This window comes from Capra hircus, chromosome 11 (assembly GCF_001704415.2).
Source record: "Capra hircus breed San Clemente chromosome 11, ASM170441v1, whole genome shotgun sequence".
Taxonomy (NCBI): Eukaryota; Metazoa; Chordata; class Mammalia; order Artiodactyla; family Bovidae; genus Capra; species Capra hircus.
Genome location: NC_030818.1, coordinates 82,721,031 through 82,734,783, shown reverse-complemented (window position 1 = coordinate 82,734,783; position 13,753 = coordinate 82,721,031). Strand labels below are relative to the sequence as shown.

The following is a 13,753-nucleotide window of genomic DNA, read 5'->3' as shown; positions in this document are numbered from 1 at the left end:
TAAATGGAAAAAGGGCAAGTGGGCAAATAATCAACTTTGGAAATGGAAAGACCACGTATGACTTTTAACAGGCCAGCCTTTCTTTTCCTTAGAGTCTTATAACAGGTCATTTTTCACAGGACTGTCTATGTTTTATTTATGAATAAATTATATTATATCATATTATGCTTCAAAAACTATTCTCTACCCTTTGAGTATTCTACCTGCTCCTTTTATTCTGTGCCTTTGACAATCACATGGGAAAGACAATTCTTTTTTAGATTTGCTCCTTTTTGCTTATCTCCTAAGCTCCTGGCTTTCTGCATTTTTGTCAAGATAGGTAGGATATGCTTATCAAACAAAACTCTCACCTTGGAAAACAGAAGAAAATGGTGCCTTAAATGAAAAGGCATTAAAGAACAAGAATGGAAGGATAATGTTTACAACTGTAATAATATATACAATCTAGCTGAAGGTCAGATGAGAGCAATATATACTGCACATTTAAAAACCCTGAAATAATCACTACTATGTAGCATTAGTAACAAATATATGCCTGGAATATAGAAGACATTCAATAAACATTTACTGATTATCTCTTTCTTTGAACACACAGTATTTATTAATATCCTTAATGATACTTCTTATATTAAATTATACATTCATTTGACATGTATTCATACATTTATCCCAATCAACTGTGAGCTTCAAAAGGGCAAGGAGCTTAGTAGTCTTTTTTTATCTGTTTCCAGCATCTAGAACAATGGTACTGAAAATGTGCTCACATAAACAGTTTCTGAATGTATCTGGAATGGATAAAACTCGCTCAGTTTGAAATAAAATGAGTCAAATGTTGACTACATCAAAACCAAAGACAAACAGGCAAAATACTTATGAGATTATAGGAGAAAAAATTATAAGTTAATATTCAGTCACCCTGTAAAACTGAGTAAATGTAATGCTTTACAGTCAAGTTTGCTAAGTCACTTCACTTGCGTCTGACTCTTTGTGACCCCATGGACTGTGGCCCACAAGGCTTCTCAGTCCGTGGGATTCTCCAGACAGGAATACTAGAGTGGGTTGCCATTTCCTTCTCCAAAAGTCACGTTTAGTATGATTATAAAATAGCAACAACAAACACCATTAAAATTTAGGGGGGGAATGGACAACATATGAGTATGCCTGATACGTACAGCTGACTGATCTTCGACAAAGGAACAAAGGCAATACAATGGAGCAAAGACAGTTTTTTCAACAAATGGTGCTGGAACAACTGGACATCCACACGCCAAAAAAAGGAAGGAAAAAAAAAATCAATCTAAACCCGGACCTACATCTTTCACAAAAATTAACTACAAATGGATGTTACACTTAAGCATAAAACACAAAACTAAAAACTTTTAAGAGATCACATAGGATAAAATATAGATGGCCTGAGTAGGGATATGAGTTTTCAGATATAATACCAAAGACATAATCCATAAAAGAAATAGTTGATAACTACACTTTACTAAAATTAAAAACTTTTGCTCTGAGAAATATAATGTGGAGAAAGTGAGACACACGCTACAGATGGGAAGAAAATATTTGCAAAAGACACATCTGATAAACTACTGTTATATAAAATATACAAAGAACTCTTAAAACAACAATAAGAAAACAAGCCAGTTAAAAAATGGGCAAAGGACGTTAAAACACATCTCACCAAAGAATATATACAGATGGCAAATAAACATGTAAGAAGATACTGTATATCATATATCCTCAGGGAAACATAAATTTAAAAAGTAGTGAGATACCACTACAGACAGATCAGAGGGGCCAAAATCTAGAACTCTGAGACCATCAAATGCTGGCTAGGATGTGGAGAAACAAGAACTCTCATTCATTGCTGATGGGAATGCAAAATGGTACAGTCACTTTGGAAGACAGTTTGGAAGTTTCTTACAAAATTAAACACACTCTTACCATATAATTGTACTCTTTGGTATTCATCCAAAAGAGCAGAAAACTTACATCCACATAAAAACCTACACGTTAACGTTTATAACAGCTCTAATCATAATTGCCAAAACTTAAGAAATGACATGTCCTATGGTAGGTGAATGGATAAATAAACCAGTACATCCACACAATGGGATATTATTCAGCATTTAAAAGAAATAAACTACCATGCCATGAAAAGACACAGAGAATCTCAAACGTGTATTACTAAGTGAAAGAAGCCAATCTGAAAAGGCTATGTAGCATATGACTGTAAGTAGCTATAGTCTATATAAAAGTATAAACTATACAGCATTCTAAAAGAGGCAAAAATATGGACACAGTAAAAAGACAATGGTTGCCAGGGGTTTCGGGGGGGGGGGGCTCATGAAGAGGGAGAACACAGAGGATTTTTAGGGCAATGAAAATACTCTGATATTCTAATGTGGTTAGATAATAATGTCACTATGCATCTGCCCACACCTACAGAAAGAACAACACTAAGGTGAACCGCAAGGTAAACTATGGGCTTTGGGTGATAATGATGTGTCAAGTGTAGGTTTATCAGTTGAAAAAAAAAATGTTATCTCCTAGTGAGGGATCTTGAAAGTGGGGGAGATTAAACATGTATAGGGGCAGGAACAACTAGGAAACCTCTGTACCTTCCTCTTAATTTTCTTGTGAACCAAAACTACTCTAAAAAATAGTCCTAAAAAAATATATGAGAAAAGAACTTTTCATTCAGAAAAGGATCTTAAGAAACAGTGTCTTCTGAGACAAACATGCATTTGACATGCATCCTTTCAATTTAAAAAAATTATGAAGATCAAAAGATCTTCATTCACTGTTGTAATGTATACACAAAGATCAATGTGGATATACACACACACATACCAGTAATTAGAAAGACATGCATGTAGTTCCTTTGGCTTTAAAGTTAGTATGTTTGATCTTAAATAAACTAAGATTCACTGACTTACATATAAGAAAGTATGTATGCATTATGGAACTACATCAGCTTTAAGGGTTTGTTGGTTTGTTTTTTTTTTTCCCAATACTTTTTATCATTTTTCCATTTTGGTATTGAAAAAAACAACAAACTTAGAGCTGATGTAGTGCAATAATGCATACATACTTTCTTATATGTAAGTCAGTGGATCTTAGTTTATTTAAGATCAAACATACTAACTTTAAATAAAGAAACTAAAAGGTATGGACCTACCAGAAGCAGAATATACTAAGAGGTGGCAAGAATATACAGAAAATCTGTACAAAAAAGATCTTCATGACCCAGATAATCAAGATGGTGTATTCACTGACCTAGAGCCAGACATCCTGGAATATGAAGTCAAGTGGGCCTTAGGAAGCATCTCTACAAACAAAACTAGTGTAGGTGATGGAATTCCAGTTGAGCTATTTCAAATCCTCAAAGACGATTCTGTGAAAGTGCTGCACTCAATATGTCAGCAAATTTGGAAAATTTGGAAGGACTGGAAGAGGTCAGTTTTCATTCCAATCCCAAAGAAAAGTAATGCCAAAGAATGCTCAAACTACTGCACAATGAACTCATCTCACATGCTAGTAAAGCTCAAAATTCTCTAAGCCAGGCTTCAGCAATAAGTGAACCATGAACTTCCTGATGTTCAAGCTGGTTTTAGAAAAGGCAGAGGAACCAGTGACCAAATTGCCAACATCTTCTGGATCATTGAAAAGGCAAGAGAGTTCCAGAAAAACATCTATTTCTGTTTTCTTGACTATGCTAAAGCCTTTGATTGTGTGGATCACAATAAACCGTGTAAAATTCTAAGAGATGGGAATACCAGACCACCTGACCTGCCTCTTGAGAAATCTGTATGCAGGTCAGGAAGCAACAGTTAGAACTGGACATGGAACAACAGACTGGTTCCAAATAGGAAAAGGAGTACGTCAAGGCTGTATATTGTCACCCTGCTTATTTAACTAATATGCAGAGTACATCATGAGAAACGCTGGGCTGGAGGAAGCACAAGCTGGAATCAAGATTGCCGGAAGAAATATCAATAACCTCAGATATGCAGATGACATCACCCTTATGGGAGAAAGTGAAGAAGAACTCAAGAGCCTCTTGATGAAATTGAAAGAAGAGAGTGAAAAAGAAGGCTTAAAGTTAAACATTCAGAAAACTAAGATCATGGCATCTGGTCCCAACACTTCATGGCAAATAGATGGGGAAACACTGGAAACAGTGGGTGACTTTATTTTGGGAGCTCCCAAACCACTGCAGATGGTGACTGCAGCCATGAAATTAAAAGATGCTTGCTCCTTGAAAGGAAATTTATGGCCAACTTAGACAGCATATTAAAAAGCAGAGACATTACTTTACCAACAAAGGTCTGTCTAGTCACAGCTCTGGTTTTTCCAGTAGTCATGTATGGATGTGAGAGTTGGACTATAGAGAAAGCTGAGTGCCGAAAAATTGATGCTTTTGAACTGTGGTGTTGAAGAAGACTCTTGAGAGTCCCTTGGACTACAAGGAGATCCAACCAGTCCATCCTAAAGGAAATCAGTCCTGAGTATTCATTGGAGGGACTGATGTTGAAGCTGATACTCCAATACTTTGTCCAACTGATGCGAAGAGCTGACTCATCGGAAAAGACCCTGATGCTGGGAAAGACTGAAGGCAGGAGGAGAAGGGGATGACAGAGGATGAGATGGTTGGATGGCATCACTGACTCAATGGACATGAGTTTGAGTAAACTCTGAGAATCGGTGATAGACAGGGAGGCCTGGCATGCTGCAGTTCAGGGGGTCGCAAAGAGTAGAACACAAATGAGGGACTAAACTGAAGTGTCTAAAACCTTATTACATATAAAAGTAGAGGGTGGCAGAATCACAGTCCCCAAAGAGGTACATCCTAATCCTCAGATCTGTGAACATGCTATGGTAATGGCAAAAGGATTTTGCTGATGTGATTAATGGTCCAGTCCCTGCAATGGGGAGATTATCCAGGGCTTTCCACGTAGGCTCCCATCTTTTCACATGAGTCCTTGAAAGTGGGACCCTTTCTTGGCTTTGCTTGGAGAGAAGCATGGGAAAGAAGTATGTGAACACAGAGAATCAGAGAGAGGCAGTGTTGCCAGCTTTGAAGATGGAGGAGAGGTGCCACGAGCCAAAGAAGGGAGTTTCGCTTCCTTCACTCACCACTGGATTCTCCCCTGGAACCTCCGACAACAATGGAGCCCTTCCTAATCCTGCATTTCAGCCCAGAGAGACCCCTGCCCAATCTCTCACCTACAAAATTAAAGACAATTAATGATATTATTTAAGCATTGAGGGGTGTGGTAATCAGTTACAATAGCACTAGAAAAAGTAAGACATGGAGGCGATTTTCTTTTTTTTACTTTTTCATATCTTCTCCATTTTTTTTTTAAAGGAGAAACACACATATAAATTGTGTCAAGGAAAAAGTGATTATAACTGAAACACATGAAATCCAGGCTACTTGAGGAATAAAGAAGAAATGGAGCATAAAAGTCTTGGGGGATATATGGTATTTTTATTCCATTTCTCAAAGAGCAAGGAAGGAAGTGCTTCTATTTCTCGTTACAAAAAAGAGACCAGATAAGGGGCAGATGTGGACTCAATATAAGAAATAACATCAATGGATCCAATCTGCTTCAGAAAATAGTGGGTGCCTCCCTGAGGAAAAAAGATTATCATTTGCTGAAGACCTCTAACACTAAACAGATAAGACTAGGATTGGAATTCTGACTCAGCTACTAAGTTGCTTCTGACCTTGAATGAATTACTTAACCTCTAACCTTCAATGTGCTCATTTCAAACCGAGATGTAATATCAACCTTGCAGGGTCACTGTGATGGTAACTAGAGAGGTCAAATGGAGAGCCAGCTTCTGGTACATATAAGTGAACAATAAATGGGAGCTATTGCCACTGTTATTACACAGCACGTGCAGTGATCTCTGCAGATGACAGATAACGCCTGAGGTCTTATAATTCACTGTTAGCTTGACCTTCATTTAGTACGTGTGGCAGGAACCACTTTCCTGTCCTTTGCACGTTACTACCCAGGCCTGCAGAGGAGGACGTTCCCCGATTGGTCCTGAGAAGGAAAGTACTGCTCCTCTCTTCACCTTTCACTTCCGGGGGAGGAGGAGGGACAGCTGATGACATAAGGGGGAAGACACTGACGAGGGGTGGCTAGTCCCTTCCCTTTCTTTCTGAGATGTGCCTGTGACTTTTCTCCTGCTCTTGGCCTCCTGGTGGCCGACATCTGTGGGATAAGTGAGGACTTTGGTTCAAGTGAGGCATTATGTATCCAATACATTCATGTGACTACTGAACATTTGAAATGCGACTCGTCTTTATTAACAAGTGAGTCCGCAACAGATGGTAAAGAGCAGGCAAAAAAATAAAAACAAAACAGCAAAACAAAAATGTGGAAATATCTCGCTCATATTTTTGTGGGCTTCCCTGGTAGCTCGGATGGTAAAGAATCTGACTGCAATGCAGGAGACCTGGGTTGAAACGGTAACATTTAGGATAATTTCACCTATTCTGTGTCACCTTTTTTTAATGTGACTACTAGAACTTCTCAAATTCAACAGGTGGTTCACATCACCGTTCTACTGGGCAGCACTAACCCAGAGGCCACCGCTTGGGGTCCCATGGGTGGGAATCAAGGTGGGAGGCAGCTCTCTTGAGGATGCACTCATGCTCTCCAAATAAAATATCCTCGTGTTTGGCAGGGATGTTTAAAGATCTGGGCAGGGAGCAAGTACGAGGAAGGCTGACTGTATAAAATCAACCATGCTTGTCACTCTAACCCCCGCAACAATAAAGTAACTGATCTTCATCTGGCTGATCCCTCTGACTCTTAACTGACTGAAACTTTGGAAGATGAGACACTATTTACTACTCTTTCCCCATCAAGCCCCAAAGATATGATGGAAATACTTCAGTTCAGACAAGCACAAAGCAAAGGTAGCAGTCTTCTCGTGGTCCTTAGGCGCACAGAATTCAAAACCATTTATGTTGATTTCAGTTGAGAGATCTATTGAGGGTGACTTTCAGCAGAAACAAACATTGGCATGAGTGGCAAAGCTCCCTAGAGAAAGGTCTCTGAGACAAGTGAGATTTCATAGAATAAAAAACAGCAACAGTAGCCACTGGGACACAACTGAGAGTTACACAGAGCTTAAATGGGGAAATGGAAATTAGGTAGGCAGTGACTGCAGACGGGGACATGTAAAATAAATCAGCCACAGAGAGGAGACAACGTGGATACTTTTTCTTTCCTCCATGGGGAATACACATCACAGTTAACCTCTTGATGGGAGACCTACCCACCCAATCTCTGGATAAGTGGTTCGACCTGATATGCTGGCAAAGTTAAACCCATTGGCGGTTTTCTGTCGACTCCCCTTTGCTCTCACCCGACCAGGCCTCTTCCAGCCTTCTAGGAATGTATGTCCGGATTGAACTCGGAACAGGATTTTGCTTGGCTCTTTCAGAGCTGGTGATTTGCTTGAATTTTCTAAATTACAAGGTGATGGAGTTGAGGTTGATACTGTTTTATTTTTTTTTTCTCTTTTTCTTTTAGGGTTTTTAAAATGAAATGCATGGAAAACTTGGGGCAGGATTAATTTAACTTCAGATTTGCTGAAGAAGCTACTCCTAGAGTGAAAGAAGATGTATTCTACTGAAAGAACCTGAATTATCACCCAGACACCTAACGCAGCCCTCTTTGTAAGACTGAGCAGAAAAGAGGAAAATCATCTCTGAACTTTACTTTTGTTGAACTTACGAATTTTGGATTTCGATGGAATTGAACTTTAACTAAAAGGGCAAGTGGATTTGATTTTAAGGATGTTAATTTCTCCCTGGGAATTTAATCACGGGAATTTAAATTTGGGTCATTTTAAAGTTGCTGACCTGTAATACTTGGCCTATTTCTACTCTCATTTAAGCTTGTGGCTTAACTTAAAACTTGTGATGAGTTCTAATCTTCAGTTCAATTGGGCAAAAATCAGGAAACAGAACAGAGAGTGAATTATTAGCATTGTCCACAGGAAGGCGGAGGAGGGTCTCTTCTGACCTAGGCTGGAGTTTTCTACAACAGGTTGCACTGCCACGACTGGTCCCAGGAGGATGTACCACACGACTCACAGGGACGAGAGGAGTGGCCTCAGGGAGTGGGCATGGCAGGGCGGGTAACAGCACCAGGTCCCCACAGACTCTGGACTCCTTTCTCCCCTCACCGGCAAGAGGTTTCATTACCAAGCCAAATTAATTAAGCAAGCCAAAAGCCCACTGTCCTCTCCTCATCTTTCCATTATGAGGAGAAAATTTCCACTCGAACCAAAACTATAGCAAGTGCGCCGCGGGCATCCCTCTCCCCCTCTCCTGACTCCTCCCCACTGGATGAGAGCAGACTTCAGAGCCACACACTAATGCCCCAACCCCAGTCTGCCCTGCCTGTCAGTGCACACCCATCCTTAGCTTCCTTCTAGAATGACTTTCTGCAGCCATTCTTAACACGCCAAGTTTCAAACAAGTGTGAACTTTCATGAAAGACAGACTATTGGGCTGCAGATCCAGGCCATGTTCCCCAATTCCAGCTCTTCCAACAGCATTTATTGTTGATAGTCATTTTCATCCTCCTGAATTCTAAAAGCGGGTGTGAGTAAAGAAAGAGTGGAGCCACGATTAATCATCACCCCCAAACTCTACTGCATGTAAGTCCTGGAAAAATCAATCACCTCTTCTCTAAAGCGAAATCCTGGCCTGGGAATGAAACTGAGGAAGAGGTGAATGTATGCCTCTCCCAGAGAACTCTCTGCTAAGCTTGATTAATATTAAAAAATGTATATGTTCACTAAAAAAATTATAAAAGCTAAACTTTGTAGATGGAAAAGATATATTGCAAGCTCAAAAATTCATAGAGTGATATCATGATATTACCATGCACACATGCCATTTACATTATCAAGTTCTTTCTAACACCTCTACATTTGGAAAGCTGATTAGGAATTACACTATTTTGAGGAACTGAACTACAAGATAACCCTTTAGGTACTGACCAGACATGTCTTCATTATTTTTCGTATTACACGTATTTAAAATTGAAATGCTCTTTCATGTGGGCACCAGGATGGCTGTGGTTTTGAAAAGAATAACTTATAACTGGTTCTCAAAGTGTGGACCACAAACCACAAAGGTTTATGACTCTTTTCAAGAGGTTCACAAGGTGAAAATTATTTTGATAATAACATGAAAACATTATTTACCTTTTCTCACCATGTTGACACTTAGATGATGATAAAAAAGCAAGGGCGGATAAAACTGTGGGGACTTAGCACAATCAAGGGAGTGGCACCAAGCTGTCCTAAGAGTCACTGTGGTCTCCACTGATATTTTCATTTGAGAATGTTCTCGATGAAGGAGTAAAAATAATTCATTAAATCTCAACCACTGAGTGCATTATCTCCAAAGGACTGAGAGATACACATAAAATGCCTCACTGTGTACTGAAATATAATAAAGAAAAAGTGTCTGAATGACTCTCTCAGTCATGAAGAGGTGAAGTAGCTGCTTTGGCATACATTACCATTTGTGCTTGAAATAACGACTTAATAGACAAATTATGGCTATTCAGACTTGAATATTTGGCAAACATTTTCTCCAACATGAACAAAATGAGCCTGTCACTTCAAGAAAAATAACTCACAGTATTTATTGCCAATGACACAACTTAAGCTTTCAAGCAAAAATCGGAATTTTGGAAAACATGTACCCACAACTGTGAGCATGACAGCTTCCCAATACTCAAAGACTCACTGGATGAGATGAGTGTTCAGAACAATCCATGTGATTTTGTTGATGATATATAAGGCTCTGTATCAATATTTGGATGATTTGCATAACTCAGTGAGCCAATTTTCCAAATGCTTAATGCATTATATTCCAAATCATTCACGGGTAAAAGAGCCATTCAAAGTGTGATCTAGAACAACAGTTTTAGTATAATGGAGCACAGAGATATCAAGGATAGGGTTTCTGATTCTACACTACAACTAGCCTGTAAGAATCTATCATTTGTTGAGAGTTTTAGTGTGGCAAGAACACTCAAAATTACACCACAGGCCATTAAACCACACCTCCCTTTTCTAACCTTGTATCTGTGTAAGGCTGAAAACTTCATCTTCTTCAACCCAAACAACAAAAACTGAATACAGAAACAAACATGAGAACCTAGTTGTGTTCTATTAATATTAAGCCAGACATGTAACTGTAAAATGATGTCACGTTTTCATTTTGTGTGTGTGTGAAATAACTATCTTTCTATTTTCCATTCAGTTCAATTCAGTTCAGTCGCTCAGTCGTGTCCAACTCTTTGCAACCCCATGAATTGCAGCACGCCAGGCCTCCCTATCCATCACAAACTCCCGGAGTTCACTCAGACTCACTTCCATCGAGTCGGTGATGCCATCCAGCCATCTGATCCTCTGTCGTCCCCTTCTCCTCCTGCCCCCAATCCCTCCTAGCATCAGAGTATTTTCCAATGAGTCAACTCTTCGCATCAGGTGGCCAAAATACTGGAGTTTCAGCTTTAGCATCATTCCTGCCAAAGAAATCCCAGGGCTGATCTCCTTCAGAATGGACTGGTTGGATCTCCTTGTGGTCCAAGGGACTCTCAAGAGTCTTCTCCAACACCACAGTTCAAAAGCATCAATTCTTCGGCGCTCAGCCTTCTTCACAGTCCAACTCTCACATCCATACATGACTACTGGAAAAACCATAGCCTTGACTAGATGGATCTTAGTCGGCAAAGTAATGTCTCTGCTTTTGAATATGCTATCTAGGTTGGTCATAACTTTTTTTCCAAGGAGTAAGCGTCTTTTAATTTCATGGCTGCAGTCACCATCTGCAGTGATTTTGGAGCCTATTTTCCATTAAGAGGTGCTATATCATCAACCTATAAATGGATCTATTATTGGTAGTCTTCAGTGAATTAAACATATATTTTTAAAATATGTTGGTTTTAATTTCTAATATGATAAATATCAACAAATATTACATAAACAAAGGTTGTTTAGGATCTTCAATAATTGCTAAGAATAATAAGGCATTCACAAATCAAAAGATGTAAAAACTGTCCATTTATGATAATAACTATTTTAACAACCACTGTAAGGAATATCTGTTTTTATACTATGCTAGATACTTGGAACTTTGGAGATAAAAGGCAACATCATTGCTCTCAACGAATTTCTAATTTCATAGGGAGAGTAATTCTCAATTACTATAATTTTACTGTAAAGAAAAAAACCCTTAATTTTAAGTTTCTTACAGGCATGTCTTTTATGTCTTGATGTCTCCAATGGCAACTAATGGAGTATACAGCACACAATAAAGCCTAAATACTTAATAAATCTGTATAGCATGCATTTGATTGATGCATCAGAAAGTCATATATCATGACATGCAATTAGGAAATATGCATTTCCTAAACATTTTTACTGGAAAAGGCAATGGCACCCCACTCCAGTATTCTTGCCTAGAGAATCCCAGGGATGGAGGAGCCTGGTGGGCTGCCGTCTATGGGGTCGCACAGAGTCGGACACGACTGAAGCAACTTAGCAAACATTTTTACATAGATTTCTGACACCAATTGTTCATTATGGTGAAAAATGCACTCCCATTCTTAGTTAACAGACAGCATTAGCACTGGAAAAATCCTGAAGTTATAACTACAATGCAGCCCTTTGCTTGTGACTTAAATTTCTGAAGTAAAATTTATTTTACATCATATCATGATTTTTAAGATAAATCGATTTTTCTAGATTTTTACAGCAAGTAGTCTAGACAATAGGATAAGGGAGGAAATAGTAGCTTAGTTCCAGAATCTAAACAGTCTTATGAACAAGAGATGCCCTCGTGCCATTTCCACAGCTTCAGAAGGCAGAACCAGAAAGTGGGCAATGTAAAGAAGAGAAAGAAAGATTGTGCGTGTGTGTGTGTGTGTGTAAATATAGAAGCAGAGGTAGTGGCTTAATTAACAATAGAAATGATGCTCAAGGTCAGAGGTCAGACTAAAGAGGTTCTCAAGAATTTTTCTGCTCTAACCCAAAGGAGATAACATTTCCCAAATGAACAAACTGGTAGAAGCTGAAACCTAGGGTGCACGCGGGTGGCAAACGCCTACCCAATCCAGTTTGAGAAGCAGTGGGCCAGACACTACAAGGCACTTTTAATTCTGTGATTACCGAGCTTTTAAAAGGAAGGATTCGGGCAAACTCCAGAGGAGCACTTCCTAGGAGGAGTATTTTCCACATCCTTATTTTTGGATGTAGCACTACCAGCAACTGAGAGTGAGCACTGAGCACAGAACACAAAGGATGGGATTACACGCAAGTGCCCGCTTCTATTGGAGAAGGCAATGGCATCCCACTCGAGTACTCTTGCCTGGAAAATCCCATGGACAGAGGAGCCTGGTAGGCTGCAGTCCATAGGGTCACGAAGAGTCAGACACAACTGAGCGACTTCACTGTCACTTTTCAGTTTCATGCATTGGAGAAGGAAATGGCAACCCACTCCAGTGTTCTTGCCTGGACAATCCCAGGGTCGGGGGAGCCTGGTGGGCTGCCATCTATGGGGTCGCACAGAGTCAGACACAACTGAAGCGACTTAACAACAGCAGCGGCAGCCCCCTTCTACAATCACATCATGTCTCAACCAAGCAATCGTGTTCTGACCGGCTTTTCAGCTTTGCTGACCATTTTCCTGGATTTCTAACCCACTAACTCGTTCTCTGGCCCTTCTATAAAAATGTTTCTAATTACTGATTAGGGAAAAGCAATATGAGAGCAACCCTAACCTGACTCAACTGGAAAGCTGCAAATGAGAACTAGAGCCAATGCACTTCAAACATTTGTATTCCTTTCCCTTCTGCATATTCATCACCTCGAATGTCATGCAAATTCAGTCTTAGCCTACATGACATAATGTTGTTTTGTGAATATTTTCCCCAGAATGTCTATGAATTCTGCTAGCGCAAGCGACTATTATTATGAAGGCAAAGTGCCTTAGCAGGCTTATTTCATCACAGAATGGGTATGAAATTCAGGCTTTAGGGCTATTCCTCTATGAATTCCAGTATCTGAATCCTTGTGAGGCCCTCTAGCAGGGGTTCACCAGTTCTTTCCAAAAGTCTGGCTCTGAATTAAATGTGGGTACACATTTGAAAACTGCACACTATGTATGAGTAACATACACTTATTTTACATTTTTTATATCATGTACAAGCTGTGGCAACATCTGGTGTTTTGCAAACTTGGCCACATCCAGCCGCATTTCCTTTTCCAAATGTGTCCTCTGACGTGTGAGGGTTGTATTTCAACATGAATTTTATACCGTCTCTCTCTAGGACAGCATTTGTGTTATCAAAGACACATTGCACCTAAACTTTGTATTTGCCCTCTCTGAATGGAAAACTTAAACTTGCCAATTAATAAACTAAGAACAGACATAAAGCTAAAGATAGCAAATTAATGGGGCTGTTTTACTTTTCTATAGCTTGACTTAGTAGGAAACCACCTCTTGACACATTCTACAGCAAAATATCTTGCTGAGAATTACACCATCTGGGCGAAGAGAAAACACCACCACAATTAACTGACTCGATCCCAACTGGGTCAGCTATGCATCTTTTCCTCGGAAAAAGTGCACATATGCCCACAGACACCTGGGTCATATATTTTCTCATGGTTGGAGGGTATCTTAAAGATACAC

The 13,753-nt window shown here is 39.5% G+C and overlaps 1 protein-coding gene across 3 annotated transcripts in view; it reads right to left on the bottom strand.

Moving 5' to 3' along the window:
* NBAS (neuroblastoma amplified sequence) overlaps window positions 1-13,753 on the bottom strand; it is a 335,385-nt gene that overhangs the window by 75,296 nt on the left and 246,336 nt on the right. Inside the window, exon 45 of one of the 3 annotated variants that reach the window (XM_018055622.1) lies at window positions 5,140-5,232. The exons of the other annotated variants lie outside the window; for them this stretch is intronic. Within the exon in view, the coding sequence (XP_017911111.1) occupies window positions 5,200-5,232 (33 nt within the window). The 3' untranslated portion in view covers window positions 5,140-5,199. Of the gene's footprint in view, window positions 1-5,139; window positions 5,233-13,753 lie in introns of those variants that run through there. 3 annotated transcript variants of the gene reach the window in all.